Source organism: Penicillium lagena (genome assembly GCF_028827675.1).
Source record: "Penicillium lagena strain IBT 129212 chromosome Unknown utg000002l_segment0_segment0, whole genome shotgun sequence".
Classification (NCBI taxonomy): domain Eukaryota; kingdom Fungi; phylum Ascomycota; class Eurotiomycetes; order Eurotiales; family Aspergillaceae; genus Penicillium; species Penicillium lagena.
Genome location: NW_026623223.1, coordinates 1,710,451 through 1,728,003, shown reverse-complemented (window position 1 = coordinate 1,728,003; position 17,553 = coordinate 1,710,451). Strand labels below are relative to the sequence as shown.

The following is a 17,553-nucleotide window of genomic DNA, read 5'->3' as shown; positions in this document are numbered from 1 at the left end:
TTTTGTCAAGCCCCTGTCCGGTATTCTCTGTGATCTTTGGTTGGCCGATCTCATTTTCTGATTTTATTGTCAAGCTTATCTGAGCAGCAGGAATTCATACTGCAATTTCCTTCGAAGCTATGCCCTCGGTGGGGAATCCCGGAGTTAGGCTAGGATATGGGGTTGATCGGCCAACTGCGATCGGAGGGGAGAATGCAGATCCCGAGCGATAACACGAGAAAGTGAGGGGGCGCACCAATAGCCTCCGCATAGGGGGTTTAGCAAGGTTGTGTGATGATAAGCGGAAAATATGTAAACGCCGACACTGCAGTTATCAGGATCTTGTGTTCCGCAACTCTCGAGACCCGCAACACCACCCCGTGCAGGAGCGAAACAAGATGGGCTGGTCATGGCCGCAGATCAAGCAGAAGCTTCAATGGTGAGTGTCCGCCCATACAGTTAATGAATGGATCGGTGTCTCTGACCATGTTACGCTACACTTAGCCCAAAGGACGAAAATGCATATTATGAAAACACCACATGGTGCAACCGCGACCTGATTCCAATTCCACCGGACCGACGCACGTATGGAGTTTGGTCTTATTTCGGTAAGAAGACAATACCAGTGGATCGTTCAAGTGACCAAATTAACAGCTTGTCTAGGGTACTGGACTGTCTCCGGGTCTTGTATCTCGGCTTGGTCGACGGGTAGCACGTTGCTGGCCCTTGGGCTAAGCCCGCAGCAGGCCATCGGTGTTGTGGTGAGTGGTTATTGTGCTTCTACCATGGAATAGGCTAATAGAATATTTTCAATTAGATTATTGGCGGTGTACTAGCTGGCCTTCTAGCGGTCGCGTGTGGGTGGATGGGAGAGAACCATCATATAGGATTCACTGTCTCGAGTCGGTTTTCGTGGGGGATGCGAGGGTCCTACTGTAAGTCATCGACAACCGACCACTTTCCCAAATCCAATATTCTATGCTGACGTTCTTCTCAAAACAGTTCCTGTTATCCTACGATGCTTCGTATCTTGTATGTGGTTTGGCATGCAGGCATTTTGGGGTGGTCAAGCAACGAGAGTCATGATCGGTGCTATCATTCCTGGTGGGTGACCCTGAACAAGTCTAAGTGTGTTCTCAGCTAACACCGACAGGATTCGCTCACATGCATAACTACTTTGACCCTGGATCTCATCTGCAGACGAAGGACTTTATCGGTCTAGTGATCTGGATGTGCGCTTTTATACCGGGTCTTCTCATTCGCCCGGAGAAGCTGCAGATACCATTTGTGGTTTGCTTTACCTGTTTCTGTGGAGCATGCTTCGGTATTCTGATTTGGTTCGTGCCTTGCTAATACCCCGTTATCGAATACTAAAGCGGTTGCTAGGGCTGTGTCAAATGCCCACGGCGCAGGCAGCCTGTTCCATGAACCAGCTAAAGCCCCCAATGTTGGCTGGTCCTTTATGTTTGGCATCACCGCTATCCTGGGCTCTTGGGGATCTGGAACCTTGGGTCAATCGGACTGGACTCGTTATGCTAATCGAAGATTTGCCCCTACGCTATCTCAGCTAGTTGCATCTCCCTTGACTATTGCGGCCACAGCAATTATTGGGATTGTTGTCACCAGCGCTTCGCATGATGTGATGGGTGGCGAACTTCAATGGAACCCAATTTATTTGCTCGCAGACATCCAAGACTATTATGGCTCTAGCTCTGGAGTCCGCGCGGGCGTCTTCTTTGCTAGCCTTGGCATGATTTGCTCCCAGTTTGCGGTATGTTAGGTCCCAGAGACGCCAGGTCCTCAATCTGACCAGCAGATTTAGATCTCAGTTGTTCTAAACTCAGTTTCGTGTGGTATGGACATGGCCGGTCTTTGGCCGAGATATATTAATATCAGGCGGGGGGCGTATATCATGTGCTGCATTGGAATTGCAACCCAGTGAGTCTTTTCTTTTTCCAAGCATAACTGAGTATATGCTAATCATCTACAGACCATGGCAGTTAATATCGACCGCAGACAAGTTCCTGTCTGTCTTAAGTGGATTTGGTGTCTTCATGGCACCTGCAACGTGAGTCTATCTTGGCATACCTTCCACACAAAGTCTGATATCAACAAAATAGCGGGATCATGCTTGCCGACTACCATCTCATCCGGCGGTACAAACTTCGGCTTAGTGACTTGTACACAGGCGACAAATCCTCCATCTATTGGTTCCTCAATGGAGTCAACCCACGGGCATTCGTATCATTCTTAGCAGGAATGTGGCCACTTCTTCGTACGTGAAACCACTTTTGGATACCAGGTCTCAGGCTAATCGTTGATATAGCTGGTATGGTCGCAACTGTTGACTCAAATTCCACGAGCCAGTGGGTCGGCTGGGTGCGGCTCTACAATCTCACCTTCCTTGTCGGTCTTGCCATGAGCTTTTCGGTCTTCTGGGCACTAAATAAGATATTCCCTCCTGGTAGTCTGGGCCAAGAGTCTCCGTTTGTTGACGAAGAAGTTCTTTTTTATGGAGGCTCGAAGGCGAGCCCTGAGACATCCTCGCATACTGAGAAACAGGAGACAGTAACTACTGTTGTGTAACGTGGATTAGTACTGAAATTTAAACAGAGCATTTTTATTTCAGTACATTGCTTGACCTCAAAAGATTTTTGCATATCCTTCCGGGGAGCCATGATTTAGTGATTGATGGATTTGACTATACAACATCGTCTAGTGAAAAAGGCTCCTCACAGACATACAATCTCTTATCATTCAGATCATCAGTAAGTCGCATTCATCCGCATCGTAATATAGTCTCGGCTTGTGATAGGTTCATATTTCTTGGGCCGATCCGGCCCAAAGCAACCAGGGATGCAATCAATAACACTTTCTCTGTCCGGACTGATGAAATAGGGTATAGAGTACCTCGGACGAGTCATGCGGCCTTCGGAGCTATCAGAATCCACAAGCGGAGGTGCCCGAACACGGTGCAAAGTAGACTTAAGCTCATCGTTGCTCCAGCGCATCAGAAGGTCTCCAATATTGACGACAGCCGAGCCTGGAATAAAAGGCGCCTGGTTGAATTTGCCTTTCTCGTGGATATCTTCGACCTCCAAACCGCCAACCTCATCCTGGAAGAGGATGGTCATTGTGCCGAAATCAGAGTGTGCGGCAATTCTCTCAGCTTTGCCCAATCTCAAAAGTTCTTCTTCTACCGCAGGATAATGCAGCAATCGGCACTGGTTTGTTTTGTTCTTATGATAGTCGAGAAAGAAGTTCTCCTCAATGCCCATTCCCACGGCAATGAGTTTTAGCATCAATTGCTCAATTCCGTAGCATGTTTCGAAGAACTTCGTGAAGAATGCTCGGAATCCAGGTAACACTTCTTCCGGGACCCAAATATTGGGCATGCGCTTGTCCGTTTCGTTTCCTAGTTCGAATGATTCTTTGACATCGGGAACTTTGCGTTGCTCGGCAATTTCTTTGTTATCAAAAACCATCTGCGAGACTTTCTCTCTGCCGATGCCCGAATATCCACGATGATACCAGCCTTCAGCAGGATGCGGTGCCTTGTCTTTGTCACTTTGGGAAAGTGCAAAGAACCTTTGGCTCTGATTCCGTACACGACGTCAGCTTCGGTGATCATTGCGTGCTTAAACAAGCCAAGCTCATACCCACTGAAAGGCTTCGTCTACCAATTCCTGTGGAACGCCATGATTTTTAATATAGGCAAAGCCTTCATTCTTAAAGGCCAGGTAGACTTTCTTCGCGACTTGCGCAACTTCGTCGGCATTCCCTTTACGCGCTGGCTCCAAGTCGATAATGGGGATGCTCAAGGTATCAATGGTGGGGGCAACCATTTTGGAACAAATGGACATGAGGTGTGTCTGTCGGAGGGGACGATCGGATTGCAAGCGGAGCTTTTATGTCGCAAGTACAGTTGAGCTAACCTAGACGGCGTCGACCTATCTCGTCGAGGCCAGCACAATTCAGACACGGAAGCGTGTCATTGGAGGACGAACGAGGCTATTTCCTCGACCTTCTTAAACAGGATAAGCTTGGTGCCATCGGAGAGTTGCCGACGCCTTTTATCAAATTTGCCTATCGCGATCGGCTAACTTCGTCGGCTGACCGATTCCCCCACATATGATTTTGCCAAGGATACTGTTACCATACAGCATTCTGGCGCTCGCAGAACACATATTTATTCTACTTTGTATTGGTCATACTCGTTCCCTAAATAGCATCGCGAGAGTTGCAAATAGCAATCACGAGGCACTAGACTGAGTCCTTAGCTCCATCCCCGTCCTCATAATCTGCGCAGCCTGCGTAAAGAACGAGTCCATTCGCAAGGCAACAGGACGAAGCAGTCCAAGGGAAGCATCATCGTTAGCCCACTCTCTCAGTCGCTGAAGCGATTCATGAAAACTTTCTAGAAGCCGAAAAGCAGAACGGACTTGTTCCGGACTAGGAGCCAACAAAAAGAGATAAATCAAAAAGTTTCCACATAGTGTAAGCTGAGATCGCGCATCTAGGAATAGTAAGTTTAGTATATGAAGCTGAAAGAGTTGTGAAATACTCACGCCCACCCCAAAAGGCATGAAGACATGGTAGCGTAATTTCATGCATGAAGACTGTGAACTCTCCAAATTGAGTCACAGCTTGGTCGAAGTGGCGGCCAAGAGGAGAGTTTGGATCCGATTTAGCTGCCATTTTGGCAGGGCTCATCAGAGCGCGGAAGAGCAGACCTTGAACGGCGAAGAATGCCAGACATAATGGAGCTGGGATAATTGATTAGACCGTGCCATACTCATATGCACAAACTGTACCTACCATTATTCCGAAAAGCAGGGCCATCTAGACAGTATCCCATCGTCACACAATGAGGTCTCATGCATGAATATGTCTCGAGTTGAGATTTGATTTGGAGCAGCTTGGTTTCTCTATCAAGACGATTCGTAACACCTTTCTCGTAACCAAGATCAGAACTGCTGGTGGTTAGCCATTTAGATGCCTGTTCAAAAGCGATTGGGATACAAGCTCACTGATAAAGATCGATAAGTTCATGCAGAATTTGGCTCAGCTTTACCATCTGGAGAAAGCGAGCACACGTGGATATTTCGACGGTCCTGCTAGACGCATCTACCAAATTATGAAACTGCTCAGGAACATCTTCGTCAAATGCCAAATCCTCCATGTCTAACAATGAAGTGGTGAACGAGTTGGGATAGATATGTGGAGGATTCCCATGGCATACTGAAGACCAGAGGTCAGCCATGTAGGTGGCCCACCACAATTTATTCCTCAATTTAATCTCCCAGGGGGCGATTTGCCATAGTTTCGGATCTTGGTGTAGCCCTATCATCTGAGCACAAGCAACGATGTGGGCAGAAAATACCCATGTGCGTGGTGTTTCTATCGTCGCATTATCAGCTGGTCTCTCGTATAGTAGTAGGAGACACGCCTGTAACTTCCACAAATTAGGTGCATGGAACTCTCTTTGCAACGATGAATGAGCTTCTTCAAAGAGATCGTGCAAATCGAATGGTAGGTTTCTTTGTAGGTCGGGATCATCATGCCAAAACATTGCTCCAAGCCCATACACAGCGCCACGCAGCGATGCCGGGATCCTGAGCTTATCTGTTGCGAATTCCTGCAGAAAACGGAGTTTCGAAATCACACAGTACACAGGATGGACATGTTTAAAGAAGAGCCGTACCAACGCGGATGCATGTGGCGACACCATAGACTCGATTGTTTCAGATGCTCGCGCTTTGGCAACGTTGTCTGAGGGCTGAAACTCATCATGTAGGATATTAAAGTGAATGGGGGGCATATTTTTGACTGGGTCGCCGGGATATACTTGGAACACATCTGCACTGACCCCATCTTGCTCGTTGATAATCACGGATCGAAATGATGCTAGGAGGTCGGTATCTTGCTCGCCAGACAGGCCCATATAATGGGCCGTGCGGTTCTCGTTGTCCTCGAGGGTATGAATTTGGGGGTTTGTCGTAACACTAACACCGGCAGGAGATTGAGTATAGGATGCTGGCTGTATTTCTGGGGGTGGTAAGGCCCCCGCAGTCCCTGGCGAGGCATTGGGAGGTCCCCCGGGAAATATATTAAATGAACCACTTTCACTATTTGATTCTAGTAATGAGTCGTCCTCATCACAGGCTGCTGGCGTGTCGGGCGTCACAGACTGGTCCTCTAAAGGCACTCGAGATAATCGAGATTGCCGCGTCCGCCTATCTTCGGTTGAGGTGCATTGTAAGCCTCTAGTCCGACAGAATCTGCCTTCATCACGGTCAGTTTGATGGACCCCAAATGAGCGTTTTCAACCCACAAGGAGGCTCTGTTTCAATGACACAGGCCGTCTTCCGCCTCCGACATGTATCGCACGGCCGGTTTTTGCGGCTCCTCCACTTGCGAGCCTCGCCGAAGCTCGACTTGATCTTGAAGGAACGCCTCCGCTGGCGATCCATATTCAGGCTATCTGTGGAGTATTTCTACCAACATCGATTAGGAATCCGATCACAATGAGGGGGTGGAGGTGAGGCGTGGTTGAATCTCCATGGACTTCCACTTCAGTTGCCCTGATTTGTTTACACACTCGACCTAGGATTCGGCTTTTTCTTGGTCGTGGACACTGTGGCTAAGCACTAAATTTCACGACCTTGGGTCATCAGTGCTGGCCTTGGATCTTCTCTCGCCTCCCCGGATGTGGCAGCCACTGGTAGCTTTTCTCCTGATAACTCCCAATGGGTCGGTGGCGCCCCGGGTTACTGACACGTGACTTCCAGTTTTGTTAGCGCGTATGTGTGGGTAACTAGTTAACTGGTTATTGAAGGGATCCAAGGCGGGTTCCAGCTCATCGTGTGTCCAGATTTCCATCACGGTCATATGAGGCTTTTCAATTAAGTTACTCCCACTATAAAAGTAGACGTATTATCTAATAATACTTATACTAGGCCAATTAGGAGCTTCACCTCTCTGATTCGTAGGTATACGATTTATAGGTAGAATAAAAATTAAAAAAACATACAACAGTCAGGATTCGCTGGTGGTCACCCACCCAACTACTAACTGACCGGCGTGTGGCTTAAGTACGGCTGAGCGGACGGGAAGCCCTGTTCTCCACACCCTGTGGTCGTATGTACTTGAAAACGAGCAAATTGTTGTTATATAGCCATCAACCAACCAAGAATTTTCCTTGGAGACGCAGACACATACACAAAGCAATTGTCGGTGAGTTGTATTGACTATGATCTCCCCGAAGGGAAATCCTATCTATCTACGGCAGTGGGCGCTGACACCTCAGGCACCCACCCACCTGATCATAAAGATAGGGAAAAACGGCGCTAAGAAGAACCCGAATGAACTTAGTACTAGAGTTGTGCCCTCTACCTCGCAGCCTCCACCCAAACTTGAAGTGTTTTCCATTAAACTTCCGCCAGGCTTTCGCATGCCGAATACGTCTCATCACGGCTGCATCCTCAAACTCGCAGTCTGCACCACAATCGAGTAGAAGGCCAATCACCTCGCCTCTTACTTTATTGCCAGCGGCCACGAACAGCGGGGAGCATTTCTGCATGTCTTCCTGGTTAACACTAGCACCAGCTTCGATGAGCCGCCGCACGAGCTCGGTGCTCACTTTGTCCGATGCGACGGCAAGATGTAATGGGGTTCGGCCCTTGTAGTCGACGGTATCTGATCTAGATCCGTTCTCTAAGAGCAAAGTCGCAATTTTCTCGAGCCTTGACATGATTGCATAGCTGAGCGGAGTATGTCCTCCGAGATTCTTGAGCTCTGTAGAGACGCCCCGCTTTATCTAGCTTCTGACTTGCCAACGTATCAAATCCGAGGCATACGGGCCTGCCTTGTGATAGGCTGCAACGCGAACTATTTCATGCAAGAGATTGTGTCCTACAAAATCAGGGAGATTTGGGTCAGCTCCATGATCGAGAAAAATTTCGACCATCTTCGAGCCTAATAAACAATATCCGTGGTGCATCCCCGAGGTGGCTAATTGAAGTACGGTATGCTTGGAGTTTCCAGAGCGTATCTTCAAATCTGCACCATATTGGAGAAGAATCTTCACCCACTCCAAATATCCTCTTATCGTGGCGAGATGGGGCGCAGTGTAGCCTTTGCACAAAGTGTATTTGGGTTCGCCCCCTCGTCGAGGAGGGCTCGAAGTCAATCTGTGTTTGGCTTGGGTAATCTGTTGATTTCTATCATACGTTCGGCGTGTGCTTTTGCTTTCTTTTTCACAATATATTCAGTAGCACTTTTCCAGGCTTCGGAAACTTCATCATTTGTTGGGGCACTGGATTCGAGTGTGTCAGTCAGAGATTTGGTTTTGTCGATCAAATTCCATAGCTCATAAGAAAAATAATTCTGTATCCGTATCAAAACAGTGTATTTGTCGGTTAACCATGCCCTATACAAACATACCATTTCTGGCCCAGAAGGTATAAAAGGGGAAGGCGTAGGACCTCTCCTAGATTCGGATGAGCTGTTCTTGTGGGAAGGTGGTGGAGGTAGAGGCCTGCCCACAGGATCTTCTGGGTCTAGTGCTGAGCGTGGATCTGGAATGGCATTGATGTCAATGATCCAGGTGGCAAGTAATTGCTTTGAGGCTTTGGGACGCTCTTCTGGTGAAGGCCGTAAAAGTCTTTGAATGAAGGCCCGACCACTAGGGCTGACACCTTTCTCATACAAAGGTTTCTCAGGAAAGGCTGCATCACTTTTAACATAGGCTTGAAGCGACAAAAACGTAGAGAAAGGTGTACGCTTGGTCAAGGCATAGTATAGCAAACACCCAAGCGACCAGATATCAACTGCATTTGTATAGCTTGAACTTTCTGTCGAGTCATCCAGAAGTCCAAAAACTTCCGGTGCCATATATCCCTCCGTTCCAATCCTTGTCCGCAGTTCGGTTTCGTCTTCCTGCGTAAGCTTACTGATTCCAAAATCTGCAAGCTTGATCCAGATCGGGGTCTTCTCCATAACAAGTACGTTCTTATCACTTGTCTTAGTAATGGCCTTTGCTCCATGTCTTGCAGCCAGCCATAGTCAACCACTTTCTGAGATTTTCTGAGATGAGTGTTCGCAATGTGGCAGTACTTTCACTGCTTATAGCAGCGTACGACATTGCTTCCCCTGCAGATATACAATGCGCAAAGTTGTGCAGCCGGCCACAGACCATCTGCAGCCCGCGCGGCTTCTTTTCGACCCTCTCGCTAGCTCTCTTCAGCCTTCAAATTCTCGCAAACGAAGGGCTACGCAACGAGCGGAAGAACGACCATAATGCCTTCTGATCATTACTTCCCGGCGAACCTAGAAGTAATAGAAAGATTTTAGAATGGTACATCTGATTTTACACTTCTTCGTACCACTTTTTTTTTAATTTACTTCTATTGAAACAGTCTGGCTACTGAAGCCTTGCATATTGAGCTTGCGAAGATTGACAGAATAATCTACTGACTTACTACCAAAAGACCACAAATACTATGCCAGTTCAAAATCCTGTGGATGCCCCCGTTCAGCCCCCCATCGCTGCATCCCTTCGGTCAGTGCACGACTAAACCCAGTATGATACCGCAATCCATCCTCCGGCCACGATGGTCGTCCAGCTCTCCATACGCACCAGTTCTCAGCCATAGCGCCTTCAGGCGCGCGCAGGATGCCCATTGCCACATCTACAATCTCCGGTCGCTCATTGCAATGATAAAAAACAGTTGCACCGCATGTGCCGCAGAATACCCGGAGTACATCTTTCGTAGAGCGATAGCCCTTCGCTGACCCGATCATCAAGTCCTTCGGCAGACGTGGTGTAATATGATCAAGTGATACAAACATCCAACTTATGACGTGCGTGCCATTAACTAATCGACAGTCGTCGCAGAGATCCATAGTTGCAAGCCACTTTCTCTTGTCCAAGGGTGAAATCCATCCTTTGCTTGCAGGGCTTGCGATGAACTCCTCGCTGGGTCGGGCGATGTTGAAAGAGACTCCACCACAATGACACTGCGCGAGGAGCTCTTTGCTTTCGGGATCAGGTGGTTGAGAATCGCTGCCAGCTATAGCCTGCGGAGAGAGACCTAGATTTTCGGTCTGTAATTGATGTCCGTCAATGACTGAAAAGACAGCTGCTAGTCCTCTGTCCGGCGCTGATTTCGGAAGCATATGGGCATTGAACTTCCAAATTCCTTCATCATCTCTATTGGCATCGAAGATTGCGGTAGAGACTGTCCATTGGCTACCAACTCCTGCAATCTGGCAACCACAAGTGCCGCAAAAGTAGGTCGTCTCTCTTGACGCTGGGTGTTGATAACTAGCCATTTTGTCGAGACCGGATGGCGCAATAAATTGAGGCTCCACGCCAGATGGTAGTGGAGCGTGAAAGGTGCATGGTGTGCCGTGGGTGTAGCGACAGAGGCTACAGTGGCACAAGTGTACTTTCAAGGGAAGACATTCTATTGGGATGGTGAGAGTAAAACGCACACTATTGCAGTGACACGAAGCTGTCAAAGTCTTGGTCGCAGTCATTTTGGCTTCACAAAATGAAGTTCGTAATGCTGCAGGAGGCGGGGGAGGGGCCTCATTCGCAGTGAAGATGGGTGCACGGGCCAGGATGCAAGGCTCGTATTCAGAGTCATCTGCGGATTAGCTAACTTTAGACAGCCATCATACCGAACGATCAGTGCGTCGGATTGAGTCTTCGGTAGATCGTTTATCTACAGTCGTCAGATGCCGTGCGCTTTAGAAATGCAACGTCGTATGTGATTACATTCTTAAAAAGCGTGATCTACAACTAAGCCAAATAGAGATTAGGGCGTTTCAGGTTAGGATAATTCGTCAGTAGAGGAATCTAATTTCGACTTCAACTGTATCATCTTCATACTCTTCTATCATTTGGGCTACCTGCCATATATCCTTTCAAAATGGCTTCTTGCATCACTGATTCCGCGTGGAAAGTCATTCCCATGTTTCACTCCCGCTCGATTTCCAGCACAATTCACTTCTACACCCAGAAGCTCGGTTTCAAGCTCGCCAGCGTGAAGCCTGAGGGCTGTGAAACCGAGCTGACTTTTTGCTCCATGTTCATTGGCAAAAAAGCAGACGCGAATTTTTACTTCTCCAGCGCAACAGCGGAAGCGTTTAAGCCATCGCAAGCCATGATCGCTCTTGGAACTTCCGAGCTGGACGAGTACTATGAACACGTGAAAGGATTTCCTGAGGTAGAAATCGCGGAGGACATTGAAGATACGCCATGGGGATTCAGGCAGTTTACAATCAAGGATAATGATGGGAATCTGTTGACATTTTTTAAGTTTCTGGAAGGAGGCAACCCGGGGGAAGAGTAAGATTGCAGCCACTCTTACAATCGGATAAGATAATCACCGAAGTTCAAATGTCCCAGAAAATTCTTGGAATGTTATCTGAAAGCTCTCCATTTTCTTAATGGGGAAAGCATTATTCAATTTATTATGGAAGCGCACAAACCGGTTTGTCCGGGCTAGAACCCCGCACTGCCCCGGGCATCGGTAGGATATGGAAGACGTACATGCGGATCCACAACCTTAAGTAACAAAGGATCTATTGGAGATTCGCTCGCAACATCCACGGTTCAAAACTCTCCCCAGACGTCATGTTCGATTTCTAAACAGATGACCAGCTAGATCCCCACAAATATTTAGCCTCCTCCACGCCCCGATCGGCACCCCTATGAGAGCGCAAATCATCTGTATGCTACTTTTATGATGGCGTCCACCAATCAATCCTTCAATGACTCAAATGATGTTCCAGCAATGGGAAATATGTCTCGACCGGAGGGGAGTCAATATTCAAATCACGACAATAAAGAGGAAAATTCTAGGTTGAACGACAAGAGAGAGCTAACGGAAGCTGCGGCATACGATAAACTGGGCTACAGCTTTCCCGTCTGGTACAAATGGATGATTCTCTGCGTGATGTTCTCTATTCAGATATCGATGAACCTGAATGCAAGTCTCTACGCCAACGGGGTTTCGGAAATAGCCAAACAACACAACGTCAGCCAACAAGTCGCAAGAATCCCACAACTGACCTTTCTTTGCGCTTATGCCTTCGGGTGCCTGATTTGGGCGCCATGGAGTGAGGAGCTGGGACGATGGCCAGTGCAGCAACTCAGTCTCTTCCTGGTTAACATATGGCAATTTCCTTGTGCATTTGCTCCCAATTTTGCAACCTATGTTGTGGTTCGCTTGCTTGGCGGATTAAGTACAGCCGGTGGCTCGGTGACACTGGGGGTTATTGCTGATTGTTGGGAGCCTGATGATCAGGAATATGCCGTTGCATTTCTTGTGCTGTCATCTGTGGGCGGCTCCGTCGTCGGTGCAGTCGTTGGGGGCTTTGTGGAAGCGCGTCAGCCGTTAAGGTGGATCTTTTGGGTTCAGCTCATCGCTGGCGGCGCTGTTCAGATCATACACTTTATCTTGGTACCAGAAACGCGAGCTACCATCATACTTGACAGAGAAGCAAAGAAGAGGCGAAAGGCTGGACCTGGGGAAGTCAACATTTGGGGTCCTCATGAACTTCACGGTTACTCACTGTCTGCGAAAGACATCTGGATTGTATGGAAGCGACCGTTCGTGATGCTGTTCACTGAGCCTATCGTGATGTGGCTTTCTCTTATGAGCGGTTTCAGCGACTCCTTGATTTTTACCTTTCTTCAAGGGTTTCAACCGATTTATAAGCAGTATGGTTTTGGGACAATTCAGATCAGCCTCGCCTTTATACCGTGAGTTCTCCTCCCATCTCTTTTGTGATAGCGACGTTATATTTGTTTCTTATTAGTGTGAATGCTGATTTCTCTTCTATAGGCTGCTTGTTGGATATTTTCTCGCTTACCTTTCTTTTCTGCCCTCTATTCATATGTTTAGGCAGAGACGGCGAAAACATGGCTCCGAATCTGTTTCCCCAGAAGCACGGTTGTGGTGGTTACTTTTTGGTAAGTTACACTTTCTAGCCTTTGTAGAGAGGTGCTTTTCTTAGTGTAGAGTTGCTAATCAAGGCGACAGTAATCCCATGTCTACCAATTGGTCTCTTTGGCTTTGCTTGGACAAGTCTTGGTCCATCACATGTTCCCTGGATTGCTCCTATGATTTTTACAGCAGTGATTGGCATTGCAAATGTGAGCTTCCCTTTTTAGAATTTTGAGAATCTTCTGATGTTTTACAGTATTCTATCTACCAATCTTCAATTGACTATACTGTCGCTGCTTATGGAGAGTATGCGGCGTCTGCTACAGCAGGTAACGACTTTACACGAGACTTTCTTGCTGGAATTGCAGCCATGTATTCCACTCCGATGTTCGAGAACATTGGCCATAAGTTCCCATATGAATATGCGTCAACAATCCTTGCTTGCGTCGCAGTACTTGTCACGGCACCGATCTACTTATTCTATCGCAATGGTCCCGCAATTCGTGAACGGTCGCCGTTTGCCAAACAAATGATGGAGGTCACAAGAAAGCGTCGGCTATCTCAAGCCGCTCATGACGAGAAGGCGGGACATCAAAATACCCACCTAGAGGACGTCCGTGCAGACGTCGAATCTGCCCATTGATGAAATGGCAGCAGCGCAATATACTTACTGCCTGCAGTGCTCCAAGGAGGCTAGATAGCGTAATTAGGAGGCTCTACGCGATAGCATGCAATTTTTTCAAATAACTAAACAATTAGCTTGCCTCAACAATATCAAATTCATAATCCCTACGCGACACAAGACTTGCTAATTTCCCTTTTGGAAGCCTACAGCTATTCAGAAAAAACTTCTATTGGTTTCATTTTATCGTGGTCCGGTTATAACTATCTCCAGATCGATTAAGTTACCAGTCTTTTCTTATTGAGTTGCTGGTCCTTGAACTTAACATTCATTCAAAATGAAATAATAAGATGCATTAAGAAGCGAGCCATTCTTTTATCCGTCAATCCCTAGAAATTAGATGGATAATTTGCATTGAATTAGCGGGATACTAGATTTTATCCCTAGAGGCCGAATATTTCCTTCGGTAGCTTGTAATAATGAGTCAAAAATCACATAATGGACCGATCATGACATCATCCTTTCACTAAATGCAGTGAATCCCCAATATAGCTAGTAATATTGATTTGATGGCTGCCATTCTCGTCTTTGGCGCGATGAAATGACGATATACCTTGTGCTTTGTTAGTGAAAGTATTCAATCACACTAACGCAACTGTGCTCAATGGGAAAATTGCAACGCAAGTTCCGGAGCCAAGCGTAAAACGACATATTACTCACAATGCGTGAATGATTCCAGGGATATCACCCAACAGCGTCAGAAAAAAGTTGATGCAGAAATCTGCCCCACATCCTCGCTTCAGTAACACCGCAAGTGGCGGTAGAAATATGGCCAGTATCACAAGGCAGACGTCCCTAGTGAAGGGTGGAAATCATGGTCAGGTATGACTGGGTTACACCATGGAAGTCGATTCACTCACGAAGCTGTAGCGGGCATAGTCGCTTGGCTAGTACTGTTAAAAGTGACCTTTCAATTACAGAATAACCGCAGGGGAATATGGCCTCCTATAATCAAACTCTTGAAATAAAAGACGCGGTCGATTCGCCTTATTGGAGATTACCCGTAGACTTGACAGATCATGACATCAGTAGACCAGCTTGGTAATCCGAAACAGGACGTAGATGGCAACGTAGATAGCTTATACTGTTGATTTTTAATCGCGTCAACGATGCGAATGTCGTGGGTTACGTTTTCCTCGGCCTCATATTCCTTCTTTGGTCGCGCATTCCCGTCCTTGCCTTATCTCGAAAACTACGAAGTACGGCCAGGAATTAGTTAAGTTACAACGCAATAAGCCAAATGCTTCTGCGGCGTACATTTGGCTGTAAAGAGATTCTCCGTTCCAATGACGTATTTGGCAATTGACTTAACTGAAATAAAGTGCTAAGAAATCGAAGGAAATAAGCCATCTAGAAAGAATATGGTTAGCATACATCCAAGCTGTTAAGAGTCGGGGTCTAAATTTTATGCTCACGGATAGGAGATTTACTGTATCGATTAAAAGGAATAGCAATGCATGAGATCTGAAGAAGACAGGCACAATAAATAAGAACAACAAAAATAGAGCAGACACAAAAACATACAACAGTCAGGATTCGCTGGTGGTCACCCACCCAACTACTAACTGACCGGCGTGTGGCTTAAGTACGGCTGAGCGGACGGGAAGCCCTGTTCTCCACACCCTGTGGTCGTATGTGCTTGAAAAGAAGCAAGAAGCAACTATAGCTTGTAAATTAGCGAATGCGATCGGAGAAAGGTGAGTGGGAAATAGATAGAATAATGACCAGGCTTCATAGCTCAGAAGATAGATGGAGGGAAAACCTGATCCTATTTCCAAAAACAAAAATTGTGTACAAACGACAAACACGCTTGCTACCTTATTGTGCGGAAATGTTGAAAGCAATAGCACCGGAATGATGGCGATGTTGTCGAAGATATATCTCTCGTTCACAAGCCGCCAAGGGAACCGATCAGTAATATTACACACGCTGAAAAAGTAAAAGGAAGATTTGAATCGGTTGTGTTGATTTGCAAAATTGTTTTCCTGCTATTTATTGACATTCAAATTGAGCCATCTCTATTTATGATGGAAAATTGATTTTCAACATAATTAATGCATGATAGTTATGTTTTTCGACAAAACTATTGGGATGCACCGATGCAAGGTCGACGGAGAACAAAAATACATTATAGAATTAAGACAGCTGGTACGTAAGTGGATGGCTATCAAAAGAAGAAAATCCAGCAGAGTTTAATGCATAAAATGTTGATGATAATCAGGTGTATCTCGTCAGCGTTTCCAGTACCAAAATGACAGGATTGGAAGCCAAAGATAGAACATCAAAGGCACTGCCAATAGATCATGAGCACTAGAACCTCCTGAAGTCCGTATGTCACTTCGTGGCCCTACTCTATATCGGTCTGCGGCATATTTATCCTGACCATATGTCGCGTTCAATGTGACTGGGGCTGAAATGGTTCCGTCCTCCAGCCGAATCCATGTTTTGACTTCATCTTTCATAGTCGTTTGATCCAGGAAAATTTGGCGCCCACCGCGGGTGACATCGCTGTATCCTCCATATCCAGTATGCCGACCGTAGCACATATTGATTCCATTTCCGGTTAGATTTTGATCGATGATCCGACCGTCCCATTTGAAGCACCTGTTGCAATCTTGTTAGCGAGCGAGTCAACGTCTAATTAATTGGCCCATACCAATCATTTTCGTGGTCATGACCACTGAAAGTGGCCATTAACCCAGGAGTATCAAGAAGAGCGTGCATGAACTGGCGGTCCTGTCCTGTATATGGGGTGTCCATTGATCCTTGAGACGCCACTTCTTCACCATTGATACCCGGAGTTGTGTGAGAATCAAAGCTTCTTTCTTGATACTGAAGCATGGAATGGGCGGGAATGTGGTAGAACGCAAGAGAAGGAATGACTTGTCCATATGCAGCCGTCAAATTGGCCTTTGCTTCTATGAACCATTCAACAACCTTAGCGCAAGATTGGTCAGTCAAGAATCTCTGGACAATTAAATGGGACGAGTCTTACATCTTCATCGATCCAGTCCCCCCTCGCGACCGAGCTACTCTCTGCTGCGCTTTTGGTTGCTTTTGTCGAATAATGCCCACCCCTTGAGTCAAAAAACCACAAGATAAGTGCCGGAGTACTCTCAGAAGCATCGTGTGGATAAACTGGCAAATAGTAATTTGTTATGCCAACCTTGGGTCCGGAAATCATGCTTTGGGTCAGACTATTCGGGTATCGTATCTCCTGTTCATAAATATCCGTCATCGGATCCAAAGAAACCTCACTGTCGTGATTGCCGTATGTCGATGCCCATACTTTTCCCATGCTGACCAAGGGGGCCACAATTTCATGAAGATATTTGCCGGAGTTCGAATCGTCTACGGCTTCCCCGGATATCAGATCCCCGTTGAGAACCACTAGCTGCGCTTCTTCCTCAGAAAGAACGTTGGTCATGACCACGGCCGTCTTGATATCGCGACCAACATCTAATAAATTGCATTTGGTTAGGATACACACGTAATGCTTGTCGTCATGGCGATGATGAGAAATACCTTCGGCGAAGTGCAAATCCTCAAAGACGGATATCTGGAAGGTGCCATTTTCCGTGAACCGTAGTGTCCGACTGTCGAGCTGTGTGTTGCGACCTGCGCTTAGAATAGCCTGCTTTTGACGCACTGTCGACATTTTGGTTCTTAGATCACTCCAAGCAGGAGCGTGGCACGCGCAGGAGAGTGGCACGCGCAGGAGAGAGATGCAAGGCCCTTTATGCTTTTGCCCACATTCTCCATTACGTCATCCATAATATTGCCCCCGCTTCAATCAGCCGGGAAGATAAGCCAGGTGAGATTCGGCGAAACCACGCGATCACCGCACTGACCGTTGGATGGATCAATCATTTTTACTTTATGCCGCCCCGCGCCGGAGTCCTGCGGGGTGGAGGTTATGCATACACTGTAACA

General features: G+C 47.0%; 8 protein-coding genes across 8 annotated transcripts; 4 read left to right on the top strand and 4 right to left on the bottom strand.

Annotated features, from left to right (window-relative positions):
- Nucleotides 1–377: 377 nt before the first annotated feature.
- N7510_003454 (nucleobase cation symporter-1 family protein) lies at nt 378–2,565 on the top strand (the record flags this gene model as incomplete). The annotated part of the gene is made up of 11 exons (XM_056975380.1): nt 378–418; nt 484–587; nt 643–740; nt 797–914; nt 982–1,083; nt 1,133–1,316; nt 1,366–1,750; nt 1,802–1,917; nt 1,970–2,047; nt 2,100–2,254; nt 2,306–2,565. The coding sequence occupies 11 exons, from the start codon at nt 378–380 to the stop codon at nt 2,563–2,565; spliced, it is 1,641 nt and encodes a 546-aa protein (XP_056835336.1).
- Nucleotides 2,566–2,744: 179 nt separating this feature from the next.
- On the bottom strand, nt 2,745–3,824 carry N7510_003453 (isopenicillin N synthase family dioxygenase; the record flags this gene model as incomplete). Its single annotated transcript, XM_056975379.1, has 2 exons — nt 2,745–3,575; nt 3,639–3,824. 2 exons carry the CDS (start codon nt 3,822–3,824, stop codon nt 2,745–2,747), a joined length of 1,017 nt encoding a protein of 338 aa, XP_056835335.1.
- Nucleotides 3,825–4,232: 408 nt separating this feature from the next.
- On the bottom strand, nt 4,233–8,979 carry N7510_003452 (uncharacterized protein; the record flags this gene model as incomplete). Its single annotated transcript, XM_079040928.1, has 9 exons — nt 4,233–4,495; nt 4,548–4,745; nt 4,798–4,952; nt 5,010–6,264; nt 6,314–6,476; nt 7,059–7,126; nt 7,375–7,776; nt 8,211–8,367; nt 8,425–8,979. 9 exons carry the CDS (start codon nt 8,977–8,979, stop codon nt 4,233–4,235), a joined length of 3,216 nt encoding a protein of 1,071 aa, XP_078897054.1.
- A 501-nt stretch (nt 8,980–9,480) lies between these two features.
- Nucleotides 9,481–10,314, bottom strand: N7510_003451 (GFA family protein; the record flags this gene model as incomplete). The annotated part of the gene is made up of 1 exon (XM_056975378.1): nt 9,481–10,314. The coding sequence occupies one exon, from the start codon at nt 10,312–10,314 to the stop codon at nt 9,481–9,483; it is 834 nt and encodes a 277-aa protein (XP_056835334.1).
- A 602-nt stretch (nt 10,315–10,916) lies between these two features.
- N7510_003450 (uncharacterized protein) lies at nt 10,917–11,339 on the top strand (the record flags this gene model as incomplete). Its single annotated transcript, XM_056975377.1, has 1 exon — nt 10,917–11,339. The coding sequence occupies one exon, from the start codon at nt 10,917–10,919 to the stop codon at nt 11,337–11,339; it is 423 nt and encodes a 140-aa protein (XP_056835333.1).
- A 444-nt stretch (nt 11,340–11,783) lies between these two features.
- N7510_003449 (uncharacterized protein) lies at nt 11,784–12,758 on the top strand (the record flags this gene model as incomplete). The annotated part of the gene is made up of 1 exon (XM_056975376.1): nt 11,784–12,758. One exon carries the CDS (start codon nt 11,784–11,786, stop codon nt 12,756–12,758), a length of 975 nt encoding a protein of 324 aa, XP_056835332.1.
- Nucleotides 12,759–12,913: 155 nt separating this feature from the next.
- N7510_003448 (uncharacterized protein) lies at nt 12,914–13,581 on the top strand (the record flags this gene model as incomplete). The annotated part of the gene is made up of 2 exons (XM_056975375.1): nt 12,914–12,944; nt 13,175–13,581. 2 exons carry the CDS (start codon nt 12,914–12,916, stop codon nt 13,579–13,581), a joined length of 438 nt encoding a protein of 145 aa, XP_056835331.1.
- Nucleotides 13,582–15,851: 2,270 nt separating this feature from the next.
- N7510_003447 (metallophosphoesterase family protein) lies at nt 15,852–17,278 on the bottom strand (the record flags this gene model as incomplete). The annotated part of the gene is made up of 4 exons (XM_056975374.1): nt 15,852–16,224; nt 16,277–16,557; nt 16,616–17,079; nt 17,146–17,278. 4 exons carry the CDS (start codon nt 17,276–17,278, stop codon nt 15,852–15,854), a joined length of 1,251 nt encoding a protein of 416 aa, XP_056835330.1.
- Between the last annotated feature and the right edge of the window lie 275 nt (nt 17,279–17,553).